The 22,571-nt window shown below is 35.5% G+C and overlaps 1 protein-coding gene across 1 annotated transcript in view; it reads right to left on the bottom strand.

Moving 5' to 3' along the window:
- XPOT (exportin, tRNA) overlaps positions 1-19,865 on the bottom strand; it is a 36,095-nt gene extending 16,230 nt beyond the window's left edge. Inside the window, exons 1-15 of the mRNA XM_006769617.2 lie at positions 19,732-19,865; positions 15,412-15,494; positions 12,302-12,358; positions 11,527-11,596; positions 10,029-10,247; positions 8,630-8,814; positions 8,383-8,551; positions 6,214-6,450; positions 5,079-5,117; positions 4,882-4,944; positions 3,804-3,928; positions 3,050-3,194; positions 2,777-2,896; positions 2,316-2,410; positions 1,686-1,755 (exon numbers count right to left, since the gene is read on the bottom strand). Of these exons, the coding sequence (XP_006769680.1) occupies positions 1,686-1,755; positions 2,316-2,410; positions 2,777-2,896; positions 3,050-3,194; positions 3,804-3,928; positions 4,882-4,944; positions 5,079-5,117; positions 6,214-6,450; positions 8,383-8,551; positions 8,630-8,814; positions 10,029-10,247; positions 11,527-11,596; positions 12,302-12,358; positions 15,412-15,494; positions 19,732-19,791 (1,737 nt within the window). The 5' untranslated portion in view covers positions 19,792-19,865. The remainder of the gene's footprint in view (positions 1-1,685; positions 1,756-2,315; positions 2,411-2,776; positions 2,897-3,049; positions 3,195-3,803; positions 3,929-4,881; positions 4,945-5,078; positions 5,118-6,213; positions 6,451-8,382; positions 8,552-8,629; positions 8,815-10,028; positions 10,248-11,526; positions 11,597-12,301; positions 12,359-15,411; positions 15,495-19,731) is intronic.
- Between the last annotated feature and the right edge of the window lie 2,706 nt (positions 19,866-22,571).

The following is a 22,571-nucleotide window of genomic DNA, read 5'->3' as shown; positions in this document are numbered from 1 at the left end:
GAAGTTTTTCCGCATTTAAGTCCTCTCATTTAAGCAAAGTGCAAAAGCAAGTGTAATCTATGACATCAACTCACTATTAAAAGTAGATTGAGTGCTTATAAAAACAAATTTTCTCCTAAGACCATATAACAGAAAGAAAACTGAAGTAGAGGTAAAGAGATCGTGGGTCTAAGTCTACCCTTTTCAAGACTTTGCAAATAGTCATAATTATTAGTTAGCCTTCTACCTTGTTTTCTCTTGTAAAACTCTTATTTGTAAGATTGTTGGTGGCTAAAAATGAGGTGTACAAAGGTACTTTGAACGTTAGTACAAAGGCCACACAAGTTAATATTTTAAAGAGTGTTTAAGAGTTGAATAACAACAACAACCACACAATAAATACATATGCACATTCACAACGGTTATTACTTTAAAACGTTTGAAAATAAGACTGCAAATACAGAACCAGATCTCATTCAGGCATAAGCAGACATCCCATATATGGGTCACTTTTATTGAATTTTGTTATTTTTTTATGCAGTAGGGGAGGCCAAGAGGAGTGTGGGGAAATATCAGAGGCCCTTCTAGGTCCAACACTCAAGCTCCCTATTAAGAAATACATAAAACCTTGTCTAAAAACAGATAAATTATGTCATATTCTCATTTCTTAAAAAAAAAAAATTCCCAATCTAGAAGTAACTAAAGCATTTTTAGGTACCACTAAGACTAATCAATGCTCTAGGAGTTGAGAATACAAAGATAAAGTGCTACAGAAATATAAGGTACCCAAAAATTGGGTTACCGTGAACTGCCAAGGAAAACTGGCAATAACCGTGAGAAGTACTTTAGATATCAGCTTTTCTAGTATGTAGGCAAAGATAATTTTTAACCATATAATTCACTACTAACCTTTCATGTAGTGAAATTACATAAGCTGTGTACCCTAAGTGCTGGTATTTACTTAAAAGAACAGTATTATTTTTGTTCAACACTTTTTAAATGGCAGTTCTAGTAATATTTTGTATCAAAGTGAAAAAGAATTGAGTCAATTTAGTAAACAAAAACATGTACTAATATCCATCAAGATGTGCTTACAAAGCACCCCAACTTAAGTCTTTCTAGTGAAATGGACACCAAAATATTCAGAAAAACCAGCATCAAAATTTTATCCTAAGCCTGAAAAATTAAACACAGAAAAGCTTCAGTCTAACAGTAGCAGTCACTGAGAAGGCCCAATATGATCATAGTACTAAATAATTTGGAAACTGAATTTTTCCTTCTCCATAAAACACTTCATCAACATTTAACAGTATAGAGAAAGCAGACTATTTCTCACATTGCCAAATTTGTCAGTCAACTCTTGCTTTTTTTCTACTTCTATTACTGTTTTATTTACTACTAGAGGCCCAATGCACAAAACACGTGCAAGAGTAGGCCTTCACAGCCACGGACGGCTGCCTGGAGCCCTCCCCTCGCAGCGGCAGCGGCTTCCTCGATCTCGCGGCTGTAGCCCCAGCTTCGTCCTCTGGTCTAATTAGCACATTAGGCTTTTATTATTATAGCTACCTCAACAGTGTTGGTAAACAGAACTAACCCTTGCACACACCACCCTCATTAAAAAAAAGCCCACGAAAGTATTAGTGCTAAAGGTGTATGTGGCCTCAAAATCTGGGGAAAATCTGTAATTTGGAAGAATAGGTACTTACAGGTGGAGAAAGCTCCAATAAATCTTGTATTCTATTCAGAATATCCTCAATGAATGGATTCATTTGTTTACTGAATAAAGGCAAAAAGGAAAATCACAATAACATAAGTAATAGTGCTTGAAAAGTTGCTAAAAACACTAAACCCTCCGGTAAGGCAGAACTAAAAAATCAGTTCTAAGCTAGTCACATGTGATTAAGACTAATGATGATTTTTAAAAATTACAACCTTATAAGCCTAAGAATGAATAGTTTTCATGCCAAAAACTGGTACTAGTAAAGAATATAAAACAGGTTAGGTTAAAAATGTATTTCCAAGGAATATATTCTTTAGAATTTCAAAGAAGCCATATACTATTGATCCATAGCAATAAAACTATTGGTTATGTAATTACATAATGTTATTAGTGTTACATATACAAGTATGCAAACAAATCACTTTTAAACGAATGAAGTAAATTAATGAGAATGAAAAAAAGTCCTAACATCATGATACAAAAAAGGAATACTTAAAAAATGCCTTAGAACAGAAAGAACCAAATCTACCACAGGCTCTTAGAAGATAATTTATATGTTGTATTTAATAATCCTAAATATAAGAATAAAACATAACAGCTGAAATTTTGTACTTACTTGAGAGACTTGACAAATCTAGAAAACAGGTAGGCAGTTCTGCTCCGCACTTTTGCACTGGAATGCCGCAGCCCCCTGTGATCTAAGAAAGCCATCTAAAGAAACAGAGACACTTTTACTTTTGCTGCACTTGTTTAAAACTCCTGTTGCGACTTTTGTGAAACATTTTTATTTATATCAAAGTTTTTTTCTTAGCTTCTAGAAGGCAAGAACCAAACACTATATATAACAAGAAACCTTACTCAACACACAAATAGACCCTTGAGGACTTTAGGTGACAGAAAATTTTTTTTTAATGGAAGAGGGGTTAGTATCAGTGCATTCAAGAGTTTCTGAAAAAAGTTTTTGAGAACCTCTGGCTGTGGAAAAAGTTATAAAAGAAAAATAGAATACTACCTGCTCATTAGCTGAAATACATGGGAAAATAACAAAAATTGAAAATAAGTAAAATGTTTACTTACTAGTACACATGGAATGTGTTGAGGTTCAACTGTGAAAAACTTTTCATATCTAACAACAGTTTCGAAGAACTCCAATGTCACAGATGTATGCTGATAGGAACTAACTCCTGATGTTACCAACTGGAGCAAGAAAAAGTTAAGAAATCTATCTTTATTTATTGTAACATCAAAATGTCCCCCTTTAACAGATACTAAACTCTAATAAGAGACTCTGATTAGCTTATAGTGAAAACAGGAAATTATGTTCAAATAAATTATTTTCAGTATACTTACAGTTCGCATCATATCCTGCAAAGCACTGGCTTTTGAAACATCACCTGAGAAGTGAGCACCATGAGATACTGGAAGAGCTTCTGCCAACATATACAGCAATCTTATTGCTACTTCAACTTCCATAAATCGTGTAGTCTGCCAATTCCTACCAAGGCATAATATGTTACTGAGACCTGAACATACACTTTTTATACAAAATTAGTGATGCAAAGGATAAAAAGACACTAACAAAAGCCTCTTTAATTATTAAGAAGTCATAGATATTGTTAATTTTTAAAAAAATATATTTTTATTGATTTCAGAGAGGAAGATGAGGGAGAGAGAGAAACATCAGTGATGAGAGAGAATCATTGATTGGCTGTCTCCTGCCAGCCCCCTCCACTGGGGATCAGGCCCACTACCCGGGCATGTGCCCTTGACCGGAATGGAACCTGGGACCCTTCAGTCCACAGGCTAATGCCCTATCCACTGAGCCAAACCAGCTAGGGCAGATATTGTTAACTTTGCCAGGCAGTATAATTTATACCAAAAAGTAGAAATAACTGATGCTATCCATTATTATTTATGTTCTAAAAAGTAGTGTTTCCCCTCAAGGATCAAGAAAAATCAAGGTGATTAAGTGCACTGTTTCAGAGATACACATAAAATCTTAGTAAGTCACACAGATTAATAAAGTAGTGAATCACTTATTGTAAACCATCACCAGGGAGAAAAGGAAAGAGATGACCTGTTATCAAAACAATAACAAACTTACTGCAGTGTAGAACTAAAAACTCTACGAACAGAAGCCAGCAGTAACTCTGGTGAAACTTGAGCAAGCCTGTCCAACAACAACTTCAGTTGTTTCCTATATTCTACAAACATGGCTTCATCTTCACCCTATGATGGATTTTAAAATTCTCATTTTAAAAACATAAAAGATTATAAAACTCATGTAAATGGTCAACTGTCATTAGTTTTCTGCACTTACAAATTTAATACTTTCATTTATTTCATCAATATTCATGTATACAGGAAAACTTACTAGGCTTAGTAGACCTTCCCCTCCTGCTCACAAATAAGTATTTCTGAACATAGTCCTAGATCTTGAAAGCCAGAACCAGAAATAGTACAGGAAGGAAATTAAGGATAAGAATCTAGAGTCAGAAGAGGTTCACATTGGGTTCTGTGAGAACTTCAGCACCTTATTTATACTCCTTGTATCTTTCTGTTCACTGTAAAAACTATAATATTGCATGATAGAAGCAATTACATGTAATGAGCCTTGTGCTTTAAGTACACAGTGTGTTGGTTAGCATCACCATTATCCTTCTATAGTCCAAAGTATCTGAATGCCCAAAGAAAGGAATAGGTCACTAGCACACAACTAAACAGTATTATGTCATGACTGAATTACTAGGAAGCACCTGATGACCTTGTATTTGATGGGAAGCTGACTCCCTAGCAATCCTAGACAAGACTTCTAACCAGAACAAGTCCAGGCCATTAAATACCTCATTCCCACTCTCCCACTCACATTTATGATCTGAGGTCCACCAACTGGGCCTCAATTTATCACTCTCGTTAAATATAAAGTAAGATAAGATCACCAAAAATATTGTCAATATTTTATAAAGATCAATGCTATGAAATGTTTTTTAAAAAAGTACCAAATGTGAAGTATTATGAGGCTTCCATTAATTCTACATACAGTTGAGGTTAATATAATCAGGCTAATTTTAAAAATATATCTTGTTTTAAAGGACTCTAAAATAATCAAACCTTGAAATATTAACGTGATGTAAGTAAACAATGAAATTAAAACTGATTTCTCCTCAATGCAAAATTCTTACCTCATTTTCAAAGTTATATTCCTCATCATAAGTCAATTTTTTCATAACGGCCAACATGATTGCCTATAATTAAGAATAAAATACCTTTTGTCAGTCTCCTTTAATTTCATAAAATCAGGAGTTAAGCTATATTTAAAGGCAAACTATAGACACAGATACTATTACCAGTTTAAAAGAAGCAAAAAGAAGTCAATTACCTCTACATTAGCTTTTTGCTGATCCGAGAGCACTGAAAGCTGTTAAAAAGTAAGCAATAATTTGTTAGGTTTCCTAAAGTTATACTTACTCATCAGAATATTTTTCTAATAGATTAACATTTTTTAAAACATGCACACTTTTCTGGAGGATAGTCTGGCAGCTCCTTTCTATACAGGGTGGGGGCAAAAGTACACTTACAGTTGTTCGTATGGAAAATAATACAATAATTAATAAATAATAACACAAGAATAAATTCTGTGTTCTGCATACTCACACTGTAAACCTACGTTTGTCCCATCCTATATTTAAAATGTACCTAAGATCTAGCAATTCCATTTCTGGTAAATAACTTGAAATGCAGGCAAAGACATATAAATGAATTTGATTTTTAAAGATACTTATAATGCTTTCAGCAAAGAAGCAGGTTATAGGACAGTAAAGTATGATCTTGCCTTGTTGTGAACAAGGCAAAAAAAGGCCTAAGAATCCACTATGAGATACACAGTGGGATTACCAATAGTGATCTGAATTTTCTTCATACCTTTCCCCATTGCCAAAAATGTCTTAAAGTAAGCGTAGAGGCGTTATAACAAACAGAAGCTAAATTCAGTGTGGAAAAAAAATTATTTTACGCTTGACTTGATTAAACTAATCAATATAAATAAAATAGGAATGGTTCTCTCACCTAATGTTGTAATGGGAAGTTACTTATTCTTAAAAAGGCTACATGCTATAATACAGAGACTAATACCCTCTACATTTTAAGTTCTTATTGAAAGTAATTCTCTGGGGGAAAATTTTAATTGTACAAAAATTATTTATATGTAATTAATAAAATAAACTATGTTTAACAACATATCTACTGTATTAAGAAATAAACATGATTCAAAAATAAAAAATATAACCTAAACCTATCATTAATTCTGAAGCTTGTTATCAGTCTTATGAATTATAGAACCTGGAAATTTGTTTTCTGGATAAAAAGTTTAAAAAAGAAAAAGGAAATACATTAATATATAACAGCAAATGTCATTAGGTGTTAGAATTAGGGCTATTTTCATTTTTCCTATTAGTTTCCAATTCTGTGTGACCCTTCTATATTATCCTGGACAAAAAGTTAAAATAAAGACTCACTTGTTTCAAAATATGAAGATAATCATAACAAAATCCAATAATGTTAGATGAGATATCATCATCCTCATGAATTAGTAGCTGCAACATCAGTGCTACTTTTGTTTCAATAGCTTGTAGTGCCTCTTGAGCATTCTTGATATCCCCATTCTTAATTAATTTAGTCCAGCTAACTATCAATGACTGTCCCATTCCATTTACCAGTTTAGAAAATCTGGCAAGGAAGTCAACATCTTCTTCCTGAAAGGAATCAAGGCAGTCCTCAATTTAAAATCACACACCTAAGAGTAAAGAGGAAAAACCCTAAACTTTAGAATGAATCAAATGCCAATTAAAGGATTCAATTTTAAACTAACATTTAACAATTCTAACATTTTGACTGGGAAATTTTTAGAATTTGAATTCTTCTACTATTATTATACACTAGTACTCTTTAAAGCAGGGGTCCTCAAACTTTTTAAACAGGGGGCCAGTTCACTGTCCCTCAGAGTGTTGGAGGGCCGGACTATAGTTTAAAAAAAAACTATGAAAAAAAAAAAACAAAAAAAAACTATGAATAAATTCCTATGCACACTGCACATATCTTATTTTGATGTTAAAAAAACAAAACAGGAACAAATACAATATTTGTATTTGCATGTGGCCCACAGGCCGTAGTTTGAGGACCCCTGCTTTAAAGCAACTTAAAAAAATACCCACAGCCTGGACTGTGTGCTCAGTGATTGAGCCTTGACCTGTGAACTGAGAGAGGTCATGGTTTGATTCCTGGTCAGGGCATATGCCCAGGTTGTGGGCTCAATCCCCGATCATGCAGGAGGCAGCCAATCAATGATTCTCTCTCATCATTGATGTTTCTATCTCTCTCTCCCTTTTCCTTCCTCTCTAAAATCAATAAAAATATATTTAAAAAATAAAAATAAAAAATACCTACAACCTGGGCATGTGCCCTGACCAGGAATCAAACTGGCAACCTTTTAGTGCATGGGACGACACTCAACCAACTGAGCCACACTGGCCAGGGCTAAAGCAACTGTTTTTAATGATTATAGTACTATAAACATTGCTGACTTTATAAAAGCTTAAAAATAGGGACATATGGTTTTAGAACCTTCTCTTTAAACTACTGAATTCAGTAAATATGCTTTAATAAAATCAAAGTATGTGTAACAACTTACAACAGTCCTTTCTGATACTATTTAATTTGAGCCTTAACTATTGCTGCAAAGAGATACTGCTATTATAATTACCTACCTAAGGTCATATCAGTTAGAGCCAGAACTCAAACTTAGATTTTTTTCATTAATTATCCTTATAATGTTCTCCTATAGAAATATATTTTTAACTTCATTATTTTAGGTCTTTTACCAGGACAATTATTAGCAGTATAAGAAAACAATATTGTTTGTCAGCAAGGAAAACACTAGAGCTATGCTAATAACATATCAGCAATACAAAGATTTCTTAGTAATTCTTTATCACTGTCATAGGTAAAATGAAAACTTTCCAATTGTGTATCTAAATTACTACTTTACCACACCCAAAGCTGTTGGAATTAAATTCTAACAACTCAAATAAGTAACCATTCAAAAGTATGATGAAAATGTAACAATTATAACCAAGTCTAATTTTGGTCAAAATGCACTGTCATGTAAATAGTATAGTCTCTTGCTACAAGTATGGTTTGTGGACCAGTAGTATCAGCATCACCCAGGACTTTGTTAGAAATGAACATCCGAAGGTACCATCCCAGATTTTCAAGTTTAAGAACTGGTATAATCCATTGCCTAAAACAAATGCTACAGAAATATTATGGCTTTCAAGATGCAGTGTTTCATTATTATAATCTCAAGGGGAGTTTCCAACAACAAAAAAAGAAAGCCGTAGCCGGTTTGGCTCAGTGGATAGAGTGTCGGCCTGCGGACTGAAGGGTCCCAGGTTCGATTCCGGTCAAGGGCATGTACCTTGGTTGCGGGCACATCCCCAGTGGGAGGTGTGCAGGAGGCGGCTGATCGATGTTTCTCTCTCATCAATGTTTCTAACTATCTCTCTCTCCCTTCCTCTCTGTAATAAATCAATAAAATATATATTTTAAAAAAAGAAAGCATATTTAAATTACTACCTATCCCAGTTTGTTCTAACAATTTAAAAAACTTTATATATAAATTTACTGACCTGGTCAATGATGAAAAACCCAGCAGACTGTAATACTTGACACAAAGATTCTACTAGTTTCATTTTATCAACTGGATCCATTCCTTTATTTACAATTTCAAATAAACAGTCACATGCTTCTTCCCGTAGAACTTCTATTGACATATGACCTAGCAGCATATTTATAAACCTGGCAATGGAATAGAATTGTTATGTTTTCAAATTAATGTATTTTGCAGGCTAATATTTTAAAAAGACTTATACTTACCTATCATTGGCTATAAGGGATAAGTCTATCCAAGATACATAAGCCCCAACTACTTCAAGGCACTGACATGTCACTTCCGAATTAGTATACTGATAATTTTGCAGGATTTGGTACCATGATTCCACCAAGTTTGGAATGCACTGTTCCCTCATGGTATCCTTTATTAGAGTATTTCTACGTGCCTCCTAAAAACAAAACAAAACACCTTATACGCGATCAAAGAAGACTACCTCACAAAATAATGTTTGACATCTGAATAGTTGCCCACAATAATTACCTCACCACTTAAACTTCCAGACTTTCAACACATTTCCTATTTATCAGCTCTAAAATCATACCCGGTGATTCTATTTCCTCTTTCCATTCTCTTCCTCAGTGCTAGACTTGATCTCTTATTAAACATAAACTATAAATACACATCATTTAGAAATCTTAAGTAATTGAGTATTGCTCAATATAATACAAACATGATGTTTAAGTTAAATAGCAATAAATTAAATGCATGAAAATAACCTTTATAAATGTTTGACATACAATGAATTTAAAGTTATTATAAACACTTGAATTAAACTATTTCTGTTGTGTTCTTTAATAAGGAGACAAAGCCGTGGACGGTAGGTCAGTTGGTTAGAGTGTCATCCCAATACCCCAAGATTGTGGGTTTGATCCCTGGTGAGGGCACATACAAGAATGAACCAAAAAATGCACAAGTAAGTGGAACAACAAATCAATGTGGTTTTTTTCTCTCTCTCCTTCCCCCTTTTCCCCTCCCTCTAAAATCAATCAATTAAAAAAAATTATATCAGGTCATGAACTATATAAGGCAATGGGCTATGTGACTGAGAATACAGAAGAACCCAGCACTGATTCATAAGCAATGCTTCTTCCTCAGTCAGTGACTACACAGCAGTAGTCAATATAGATCACATCCCTACAAATTCACAGGAGAAAAAAAATTTGCGTATTTCACATGAGTAAGTGCTCACCTAGTAAAAAAAAAAAAATCTAACTATTCTAATTTCAACCTACATGGGGGAGAGAAGACAAATTTAAGTTCCTTTGTAAAACAAAATTCAAAATGTTGAGTAAATAATTATTCTTAAGAAAGTTTGTCTCAAAAATAAGACTTATGCTCCTTTTATTATGTGCTCATTATCTCCTATAAAATATATATTAAAAACTAAAAATTAGGCTCTAACTGGGTAGCTCAGTTGGTTAAAGCCTATCCCAATATGCCAAGGTTGTGGGTTCAATCACTGGTCAGGACACATATAAGAAGCAACCAATGAATCCATAAATGAGTGGAATAATAAATTGATGTTGCTCTCTCTCTCAAATCAATAAATAAAATTAAAGAAACAAAATAAAAAAACCTAAAAATTAAAGGGAAGTTACTTGCCTCTGATGTATGCACTACATCACGATCCACCAATTCAGAATCAATAGCCATGAGGATTCGGAGGTACAGATCTACTCCCCTTGGATTTAGGTCCACTACTGAGAGAATGTCAAAAAAAAACTTGGGCCATTTAGTGAGATATTCTGTAACAAAAAGCAAGGCGAAGACTTGGGCTGCTTTATTTCGTATAAAGGTCTTCTCTGCTTGAGGATTCAGCATCTGACAATCAGAGAAACAGTCCGTGAAATTAAATGTAAATTAAAAAGTTTCAAACACTTGGTTTTCGTATTTATCATTAATAGGCAAAAAACATATCAAACTTCAACATGGTCTAGATTAGCTATGCAACCAATATGCTTAAAAATGACCAAAGTATTTAAGCAACTGAGCAGATGAGGAATAATCAAATGAACAAACGTGTTGATGGTTATTTCTTATTCTCACACTTTATTTTTCTCCATTCTCACACTTTTAGAGAAAAGTTTCAGGCGTAGAGTTTTACCAGTTCCTATTAATTTTCCGAAGGAAAAAAATTCAATTGTTTTTCTTCTAGCTGCTTGTTCTTTTTTTCTTTCTTTTTTTTTTTTTTTAACTGCTTGTTCTTTATAGGAAAATAAAATTTCTAACTATACAAATGCTATATGTACATTAACCAAAATTAACAAATAAGAACATACTATGGCCCTGACCGGTTTGGTTCAGTGGATAGAGCGTCGGCCTGAAGACTCAAGGGTCCCAGGTTCTATTCCGGTCAAGGGCGTGTACCTTGGTTGCGGGCACATCCCCACTGGGGTGTGTGCAGGAGACAGCTGATTGATGTTTCTCTCTCATTGATGTTTCTAATTCTCTGTCCCTCTCCCTTCCTCTCTGTAAGAAATCAATAAAATATATTAAAAAAAAAAAGAACATACTATGAACTAAGAACTTGATTGGCCATTTTGAAATGGGGTCTTTGTGAAGAGGTTGTCCAGGAGGATTCATTTTTATGTGTTTTTTAAAAGATTTTTAACATTAAAAAGAAAGCTTCAATTACAATTGACATTCAATTTCAGGTGCATGGCATAATGGTTAGACACTTATGTAATTTACAAAGTGATCCCCCCTGATTAGTCTAGTACCCAACTGGCACCATACATAGTTATTACAATATTATTGACAATATTCCCTATGCTGTACTTTACTTCCCCATACGAGGGGGTCACCTTTAAGAGTGAACAGAAAAGCTGCTTTTGTCAAGTAGTAAAAAAAAAAATAACATTTTAAAACCAAGTTTCCACAATGTGTCATGGAAAGCATGATAGTTTCAGTTATTGATACAATTTAAAATTACTGCTAAGCTTTCATCTACCCATGATCTTCAAAACCAGTACTTTCTAAGAGAGCTACAGGATGAAATAGAGGGTAAATGATCCACATTGACATAAAGTTGCAAACGCTTGCAAAAATAAAAATTTAAATATCTGGCAATTTGAGGTACTAAATGAAATTACAATTTTACCTGAGCTTGAAGCCAAGATATGAGCGTCTCCCTAATTAGTTGCTGTTGAACAGTAGTTAGTTCTGAATATCTGTTCAAAATAGAGAAGAAAAAATAACAATGGCTATATTTGGTGTCTGCGGTTTTAAAAAATAAGGACCTCATATATTTGAAAAGGAAAATTTGTATAGCACTCAATGATCTGAAGTTCTCTAAAATAAACTGATAATGCCTCTCTCATCACTTGCTTTAAGGAAAAATGATAAGTGTGAGAGTGGCAGGTGGAGTATCAATATTGGTATTAGTTTAATTTGTGGTTAGGTTCACATAGAAAAAATGGCAGCTATACAATTTTTTCAAATGGAAGTCCATCTTCTGAGATCTGTGGTTTACAGAATAAATCAATAGACAGACGAAGGGTCCTCTGAGCTATGATTCATTGTTTTCACCTAATTAAAGCAGGGGTTCTGAATACAAGTGCCCATGCTGCCGCTCAACTCTTACAGAGAGCAGTCATGTAGAAAACAGGCAGGGTATTGCTACATCTTCTGATATTTTCAGAGAAACTGGAAATCTGTTTTGTTTTCCCTGCAAAATGTTGGATATTTACATGTAACCAACAAATTCAGTATTGTTAAAGCACTTTGGGACAAATCAAAATACAGCTATAAACTGGATGTCACATACACTGTTAAATTACAAGCTGTATTATGGTTTCCTAAAAAGGGAAAAACTAATTTTAAAAAATGGCCTCTTCCCACAAACTTCAGTGTCAAGCAGTGAGAAAAAGACTTACTTGTATTTAACTTGATGTTCTAAAACTTGAAAGCAGAAAAACTTGATGTGATCATCACTAGGAAAAAGAAAATAAGCAGAATATGAATTGGGGAAAACAAATCAAAGATAAAATATTAATGAATAACATAGTTAAAAAGTTTCTCAAAATAGACCTTTGGCTTGTTTTCTACTTATTCATCTCATTTATTACATTCTTATCTATTTGTTTAAAAAGCTAAGAGAACTTCAAATATTATACAATACTCAGTATTTCCACCAAATCTGGCAAGCAGAACAACCTAACAAATTAAGATACACCTTAAGTATAGTACTTTGCAAATAAAAGACCCCCCCCCCCCCAAATTCTAGATGTTAGGGTTCCTGGAACAACTGCTAAAGGCTAGGTGTTAAAACGACAAATGGCAGAACTGCCAGAGACTGAGTTAAATCAGTTGTTTATCAAAGTCATACTTAAAATTCAACCCTAGACAGTTCTATTGCAGCCAAATGCAAAACACCCGGTATCACCTGACTGGCAGTCTAGCCTCAAACATCATGCAGAAAACCAAGGTACAAATATATTGCCCTTACAAAAGGAGAACAAAAATAAGTATACACCAATTATTGACTTTCACTTGTCTCTCTAGGGGTGAGCCACAGAGTTGCAGTGAGCTAGCTACAAACTCTGACAAAGTCCCTTTAGTGAAGAACAATCTATTCATCCAAGATAGATAGTTTGAGCCAGGATTTGTCATAGAACATTTTTCATATATAAAGCTAACTGGTCACTACAAGAATGGAGATGTTCATTTAGACAACATGAATTAACCAAATAAATGAAACAATCTTTTTTTTTTTTTAATCCTTACCCGAGAATATGTTTTCATTGCCTTTGAGAGAGATGAAGGAGGGAGGGAGGGAGGGAGAGAAACATCAATGTGAGAAATATTAATTGGTTGCTTCCCGTAATTGCCCCGACCAGGGATCAAACCCGCATCCTTTTGTCTATGGGGCGATGCTCCAACCAACTTAGTCACCTGGCCAGGGCTGAAACAATCCTTTGAGAGTTTTTTAAAGTTAGGTTTATTTAGCACCTCTTCTAAGACCTTAGGATTTTTATCCTTATCATGGATGACATTGAAGCCTTAAACTAAGTAGACAAGACTTAAATTTCCCACTCAAAAAGTAAACTATAAGAAGCTTTTAATTAAGAGCTGGTTCTTATTTACTCTAAGACATATGTATGTTCTCAAAACCAACTTTTTCAATAAACTGGAACACTTGGTTTTGTCTGTAAAATGTAGTAACTAATACCCACAGCATGCGGAGACCTCCGCGAGGAGTCATCACTAGCCTCCAGGAACTTCTACTCACAGAAGCAAGTTGTTTGCTTATAGCTGGTCGGTTGTGTTTCTCCAAGTCTCACTATGCCAGCTGCACCTCTTTTGTAATATAAACTAATAAATGAGCATGATGAGAGTTCTTATTTTTGTAAAAATCAAGTTGAAGCTTTCAAAAGACTTCATAGGGAATCACATTGCAGGGGGAAATCCTTGTATATATGTAATGTGGGTTAGATAACCATAAGACTTGGAGAGAGGGGGACAAATAACTAAAAAGCTTAGGAACCTGCATTCATTATTCCTCAATGTAGAGGATGGATTATGGGTCTGATCAACGTAAGAGCGATAAAGTGAATGCTAGTAGCATATACACAAAGAAAAGACCTCAGTCCAACACCAAGATTGGTAAGTGAGTGCTCGATTCAGCAGCACTTATACTGAAACTGGAACAATATAGCCCGGCTGGTGTGGCTCAGCGGTTGCGTAATGATCCAAGAACCAAGAGGTTGCTGGTTTGATTCCCAGTGAGGGCATATGCCCAGGATGCGGGTTTGATGCCCAGTGGGGGCCGTATAGGAGGCAGCCAATTGATAACTTCCTCTTATTAATGTTTCTATCTCTCTATCTCTCTCCCTTCCTCTCCCTAAACATCAATAAAAATATACTTAAAAAAGTAAAAATAGCCCTAACCGGTTTGGCTCAGTGGATAGAGCGTCGGTCTGCGAACTGAAGGGTCCCAGGTTCGATTTTGGTCAAGGGCATGTACCTTAGTTGCAGGCACATCCCCAGCAGGGGGTGTGCAGGAGGCAGCTGCGATATTTCTCTCTCATCGATGTTTCTAACTCTCTACCCCTCTCCCTTCCTCTCTGTAAAAAATCAATAAAATATATTAAAAAATAAATAAATAAAAATAAAATTGTAACAATAGAGAGATTAGCATGGTCCCTGCATAATGATGACACACAAATTCGTGAAGAGTTCCATATTTTAAATAAAGATTGGTAATTGAATGCTAATATACTTTAAATTAAAATAAAAAATTAATATTATAATTTGATTACCTCCTTTACCAACTCTTTAGAAAACCAACCATCACTCACATCATAAGAAAATAAGGAATGGTTTGATTCCCAGTGAGGGCATATGCCCAGGATGCGGGTTTGATGCCCAGTGGGGGCCGTATAGGAGGCAGCCAATTGATAACTTCCTCTTATTAATGTTTCTATCTCTCTATCTCTCTCCCTTCCTCTCCCTAAACATCAATAAAAATATACTTAAAAAAGTAAAAATAGCCCTAGCCGGTTTGGCTCAGTGGATAGAGCATCGGTCTACGGACTGAAGGGTCCCAGGTTTGATTCTGGCCAAGAGCACAGGCCCAGGTTGCAGACTTGATCCCCAGTAGGAGGTGTGCAGGAGGCAGCTGATTGAGGATTCTCTCTGATCATTGATGTTCCTTTATCTCTCTCCCTCTCCTTTCCTCTCTAAAATCTATAAAAATATATTTTAAGAAAAAGAAAATAAGGAAGTTTTAATGTACTACATTCTAGTCGGGATATGCTGTCAGGTGCACAGCATGAGGCAAAGGATAGTTCTACTGAAAAGTCAATCCTGGAAGAGCCAAATTATTAGTTTACTATTTTTCTCATTTCTACACTAAATGATTTCCCAAAACACAGTTCATAAAATGTTCTTATAAAAACATTTTCCAAACACAGGTAAATTTAAGTCCTGTCAAGTTCACAGAAATTTAAATTCTAAGAGTCATGCAAATTTTTGTTTTAATTACCTGTATGTCCTCTGGGCTAGAGCTTCAGCACACACCTGCCAGGCATCTGGGGAGATCTTTAACTGCTCAAAATAGGCCAGGGCCTGTAAGATAGAAAAGCAAAAATGCATTTGTAATGTCAATCTCAATGCCCTCAACACTAAACAAATATTCTGTGAATCACAAACCAGTAATAAATCAGTGAATCTAAAGAAAAGTAGCTGAAACTTTGCATTGGGGCTTTTGCTATGTGCCACTTAATGATTTTAGAGAAAAGATTAAATAGAAAACAAACCCATCAGTTAGAAAGTTGAACCTGTTTCCTCACAGCAAAGGAAACACAAAAATGTCCTTCAAACCTCACTGGATTATTAGGAGGCTCAAGAGAGAAAACATACAAGTACTCATCAAAAGCAAGTAAAAATGATATATAAAGCGTGTTTTCCTATTTCATAGCAAATATGCTATTAAAGAGGTGATTATAAAAGACAGAACATAATGTATGCCATTTGGTTTAATTAAACAGAGACTATTTCAATTCAACTATATCATGTAAGTTCCCTAAAATGTGAGATTAAAATCAGAGTACAACTGCATGATAATGAATTTTGAGAAAGTACTCAAATAATTGAAAAGGTGAAAGCTTTAGGAAATAGCTAAATCATTTCTCATCCCTCTATTCATGCATTCAGAGCCTTGTATACCCTAGAATGAATATAGCACAAAGTCCATGTGGTCGCTACCACACTGTTGGGAAAATGGGGAGCGACTTCTGCCACTCTTCCATGCTGTAAATGGCATCAATGACAGATGCAGGTTTCACATATGACAATGGACAAATAGTAATCTCAACAACTTATGAAAAGTATCTCAAACACCCAAAAACTTACACATATACTAGAAACACTGCTAGATATTTTTAAAGAATAGTTTATTATCAGAAAGAGAGGGAGAGAGAGAAATATGGACATGAGAGTGCAACATAGATCTGCTGTCTCCTGCATGACTCCCAGGTGATAAAGCCCACAAACCAGTCATGTGCCCTGACTGGGAATATAGCTGGCAACCTTTTGGTGCACAGGATGATGCCCAACTAACTGGGCCACATTGTCCAGGGCCAGTGCTAGATGATTGTAAAGTAATTACATACTGATACAATCCTTGAAATAAATTAGAAGGAACATTAAGCTTTAGCGAAACCTAATTTTGATTAGGCAATATTTTTATTTATTTTTATTAAATTTATGGGGGTGACACCAGTTAATAAAATTGTATCAGTTTCAAGTATATAATTATATAATACATCATCTTGACTAGTCAATAGTTTTTTAAAAGTTTGTATTAAAAATAATTTTTATCAGTCTTTAATAGCAATTTAAAAATTGAAACAGAATAAAAATATCAGAGTGTACCACACTTAGCAATAACTATTATTTTGTGTAACTTGCTCTAGTTATAAATGTTTATATGTATTTAGTTACATACATTTATGCATATACATATATACTGGGTCAAGATGTAAAATTATTTTTCCCTTTGGATTAGAGGGTTTTGTGTTTTTTTTAAAAAGCAAAAAAAAAACAAACCGCTTTTTTAGGTGATGGTTTCCTGTATTATGTAACTGCATGAATGAGGGAATGAGTTTTCATTCGTGGTCTCAGTGGCTGCTCCTTCTGACAGAGAACCAAAGTAAATGAAGGTGAGTAGATGAAGATCACCAAATACTTTCTAAAGTATAAATGATATCTTTAAGAACTAAGACTATAGGAATCCAAGCAGCTGCAAAAGACTCTAGCTCAGTTGTCATCCAACAATATTTCATAAAGTCTAGGGTTTCCTTTACAAATATCTCAAAGGCCAGGGCAGGTGATAAGGTGGAAGTTAATCATGTAAGTTGCATTACCACTTACCAAAAAAAGAAGGGTAGGGAATTCAGCTGCTAGAATTGTTACTAACATACCACTTTGCTGAAATAACAGCAAGTTTTAAGCCAAAGATATTCTATTCACACATTAAAAAATGAGTTAATAACTAGAAAGTTCTCAGTTTTTAACTAGTCTTTGCACTCTAAATCCATGTTAATAGCATGAAAAATATTTTTTTTTCTGGCAATAACGAACTAGTCAAAGCTTTTATCATGCTGTTCTTCTATCTCATACCTTCTTTCTGAGGTCCTATTGTCTCTAAGTGCCAACAGAGATAATTCAGCTTTTACTGCCCATGGAGAAAACAGAACTAGAATGAGAATGTGGTTGGGAGTCATTTCTCTTACCACCAAGCCGAATTAGGTCCCCACTACTGAACTCTAACATCAGGACCATGAGAACTCATTTTTCTCTAAGACTTGTCCTCTTCCATCCTGTTACTCAGGTTGGCTTAATGGGATATCAAATGAAGCCTGGACCACATATGCCTGTGATTGACAGAACCCATTTTTACTGATGAAAAGCGTAACTTCTGAATATTAAAAACACTAACAATTTCTTGGTTACTTTTTTGAAAAGAAAATCATGGCATTTTTTTAAAAATGTTTTTAAAAAAACATCAGAGAGAGGAAGGGAGAAGGTTAGAGAGATCGAAGTATCAACGATGGATCACTGATTTGTTGCCTCCTGCACACCTCCCACTGGGATGGAGCCCACAACCCAGGTATGTTGCCCTGACAGGGAATCAAACCATGACCTTTTGGATCATGGGTGGATGCTCAACCACTGAGCCATACCAACTGGGTAATCATGGCACTTTAAAAAAAATCTGTCAGATGGTGGAATTTAATAAAAAACACACAAAAAATATTCAAAAAGGAACCTAAACAAATAACACAGAAAGCTAATAACTAAACACTTAAGGCTTTTATTATAATAACCATGCAATACCAAGCCAGAATTAGGTAAAGATCCAGGATGCTTCAACTATGTGACTAAGGGTTTAAAGATGGGCACACAAGACATAGACTTTTAATGTCTTTTGATGTCCTAACCAGTTGGATATCTTGTAATTAGCTAGCTATTTAAATCTCAATTCCTGTTATTTCCCTCTAGCTGTAGGGCTGGTCACTTAACAGCAGGGGCATGCATAGGCGCTATGTTACAAAGTACTTGAAATTTTTTTTACTACTTAAGAAAATTTCTGCCGAAACCGGTTTGGCTCAGTGGATAGAGCGTCAGCCTGCGGACTGAAGGGTCCCGGGTTCGATTCCGGTCAAGGGCATGTGCCTGGGTTGCGGGCACATCCCCAGTAGGAGATGTGCAGGAGGCAGCTGATCGATGTTTCTCTCTCATCGATGTTTCTAACTCTCTCTCTCCCTTCCTCTCTGTAAAAAATCAATAAAATATATTAAAAAAAAAAAAAGAAACTTTCTGCTTAGCCCTGGCCAGTGTGACTTAGTTGGTTGAGCATTGTTTCCTGTACAGAGAGGTTTGTTTGATTGCTGGTCAGGGCACATGATCTGGTTGCAGGCTCAATCCCCACTAGGGGTGTGTGCAGGAGGCAGCCCATTGATGTTTCTTTCATTGATGTCTCTCTCTCTTCTTCTCCCTTCCTCTCTCTCTAAGTTCAATAAAAATTCGTATTTTAAAAAATTTCTGCTTAAAAGCCCAAGTAAAAGTGCTAACATTTAATGAGATTGTTAACCTCATTTAAAATTATAAAAGATATCCTTTCCTATGAGAAGTAGAATGAAGAAAGAAAATGCCTCTCCTTCCACTTATCCTAGACTTCAAATTGCCTACATCTTTAAATATTTAATTATAGGCTTGTTCTTTAGATGTTTCTTTTATCATCCAACTATAGTCATAATTATAGGTGTAGGCTACATTATGTTTAATTGTTAATGTTAACCCAAATATCCGAGCATTATTTCATATTGGATTCCTGACATGTGATCACTTTAAGCTAGGACATGGCATATCATAACTGCTCATTTACATGTCTGCCTAGACTAAACAAGGATGTTAAATATCACTAATGCAAGGGTTAAACCACTTGTGTAGACCAAACCATGCACTGGGAAAATAAAATATGCATGTCTGCTACTACAGAAAGTCCCTTAACCAATGTTATGTATTACAATTTTAAAATAATTATCAATGATTAGCAATGTGACATAAATCCTACCTTGAATCCCATGAGATTTTAACACTTGTGGAGCCAACTTAATAGAAAATAAATCACACCCCTCAGTGTTTCTATATTCAGAATATATTCCGGTACCTCAAATTATATTATCTCTACTCATTTCTACACAAATTAAACCTTCATCATCAGATGTACTTTGCATCCAAGTCCTCTAATGCAAAACTGTGGTAACATGTTTTAAAAAATTAAGCCAACTTAACTTACCCTTTGTCTGAAGTCTGAATCAGCATTTGGATTTAGCCCTAAAAGAGCCTGTTCATCCATCCCTGCTGCTATACTTGGAGTTTTCTGATTACAACAGACGTGCCCTCAAATCCCACAGAAGAATCCACAAACATCTGGACACACACGAAAGTGGAAAGAAAACAATACTTGATTAAAATAGATGCTTATCCAGAATATTATAATAAGTAACATTATGCAAAGACACAAGTATTTTTAAAAAGCTTCTTCTGAAATTATTCAAATTACAACTAAAAGAGCCTAGAGTCTCAGAAAAATGAGCCTTCTAAATATTCCACAAATGTATAACTTCTAAAAATCCAAAGTATGCCATTAAGGTTCTCAAATTTTCTTCTCTTTCAAGATCATCAATAAAGTATAGAAAATAATTCTTTTCTACTTGAAACAGAAGCATCTAATTTATGAAATGCTATGTACTATATTCAGTACATACTTAAAAACGCAATTGTACAATTGTATGAAATGACAAATCCAGATTATGCTAATTTTAATAATTTGCCTACTTCCATTTATCAATATCACAAGCTTAAAAAAAATTAGAGTCCTAGCTGGTTTTGCTCAGTGGATAGAGCATTGGCCTGCAAACTGAAGGGTCCCAGGTTCGACTCCAACCAAGGGCACATGCCTGGGTTTCGGGCTTGATCCCCCATGGGGGCTGTGCAGGAGGCATCAGATCAATGACTCTCTCATCATTGATGTTTCTACCTCTCTTTTCCTCTCCCTCCCTCTCTGAAATCAGTAAAAATAAAAAAAACTAGAATGCCTGGCTAACTAGTGACCTCAGAGTTCAATACCTTTATTGGAGTGTCTACAAGTACTTCAAGAGAAGTCAAATGTAAGGAGAAGGGATAGGAGTGAAAACCTGGCAATTTAGCTTTTGAACAATGGCCGAGCTGCCTTTTACAGATCACTGCTCTTCCCAGTCAATTTGAGAAATGTATTTCAAAAAGTGTTTTTTAATAGCTATAAAAATTGACAAATAACTTAATACTATCCTTAAGAATATTTTTAAGTCACCAGAAAAGTAATGGCTTTTTCACAAAATAGTGTCTTAACATTCTCAAATAAGAAAATGATAAACCCCAAAAGAAAACTTGGTTTTTGATAGAATGAATATTTGAGGAAACAAGAAACAAACTCTAAATAATGTGAAAATCACATTTATTCTCTCAAGACCTATCAGATAGGTGGACCAGTCCTTGCTACTCCCAATAAAAGGTTTTTTCTTTTTGGTTTGGTGTAATTATCATAAAAAACGAAGATCGGAGCCTAAAGAGGGCAAGAGAGTAAGGGGTGGGCGGGGAAGCACAGCCTTTAAGGCAGTGGTTCTCAACCTGTGGGTCGCGACCCCTTTGGGGGTCGAACGAACCTTTCACAGGGGTCGCCTAAGACCATCGGAAAACACATATAATTACATATTGTTTTTGTGATTAATCACTATGCTTTAATTATGTTCCATTTCTAACAATGAAAATACATCCTGCATATCAGATATTTACGTTACCATTCCTAACAGTAGCAAAATTACAGTTATGAAGTAGCAACGAGCATAATTTTATGGTTGGGGGTCACCACAGCATGAGGAACTGTATTAAAGGGTCGCGGCATTAGGAAGGTTGAGAATCTCTGCTCTAAGGAATGGTGAGGCCAGCATCAGATCCAGGTTAGAGGACCCCTGCTATTCTGTTTTCCCCTGGGCCTGCCTGAATCAAATGACAGAGATGTGCTGAGAGCCTTGAAGAAGCAAGCCCGGCCCCTCTCTTAAGGTGACTGTCCTACTTACAAACCACAGCAAGGCAGTGTAGCTTCCCACTGCCCTCAGGACCAAGATCCAAACACTTGTGAATGACTCCTCACCAACTGGCACCCTCACCCAGAAGGCCAGTGATGTTCTGCCTTTCATGTTGGCACACACTGCTCTTCTCTTGTTACTTGGTTAACCCCTACCTGTCCTCCAGAATTCAGCTTAGAAGTCACGTCTTTCAAGGCTTCTTTGATCCCTATTGTCTAACTCTCCCAAACTGGATGAACTGCCCCTCCTAAGCGCTGATAGTCACTGCTTGCTTACTAGCTTTCTCATTAGCCTTAAAGGGCAAGGACTGTCTTTTGTATTTGAAAAAAACCTGGATTTGTATTCTAATCTTGTCATTTTCAAACTGGGGCCAAGTGAACAGCTAGCAAACCTGAGAGAGCCCTTTCTACAAAACAAGAAAAAGTGCATCTCCTCACAGAGTTGTAAAGACTTCAATGAGGGAAAGCATGCCTGGGCCTTCAATAGGTTATTTACAATTCAGAGCTAGGCACGTGGGGTATGGGAACTGCTTGGAAAATCCTAGATTTACCATATCATACTAGTAAGCTGGCATTTTGAACAGATGGGAAAACACAAAGGCAGTGGTTCCCCCTCCATCCACCTTTCGCCGCCACCCCTCGCGCCAAAAATGACAAGATTCGATAATTCCCCTGAAAAATGCATACACAGATTATCAAAGACAAACTGAGTTTCTAGAAATCACAACTCCGTAAGTCCTATAAAAGATTCCGGGGGGGGGGGGGGAGATTCCCTGAATTTGGCATAGCTTTAGGGAAAACTGCTCAAGCTAGATCAAGTCACTCTGAATTTACCAAGGGAAGACGCAAGGGGTCCTAGGATAAAACATGGCAAGTAAAACTACCAAAGGAAACATAAACGTGCTACAGTTGTCAGTACAGAAAGAACACTTCGTAGAGATGGCACTTGGATAATAACCAGTGTGCAATGAAACATGGTAAACGACCTATTGTCGCAAACACCCGAAAAG

The sequence above is a fragment of the Myotis davidii genome, unplaced genomic scaffold, assembly GCF_000327345.1.
Source record: "Myotis davidii unplaced genomic scaffold, ASM32734v1 scaffold523, whole genome shotgun sequence".
Lineage (NCBI taxonomy): Eukaryota > Metazoa > Chordata > Mammalia > Chiroptera > Vespertilionidae > Myotis > Myotis davidii.
The sequence above is the reverse complement of the archived record's forward strand: the minus strand, read 5'-3'. Positions and strand labels throughout refer to the sequence as shown.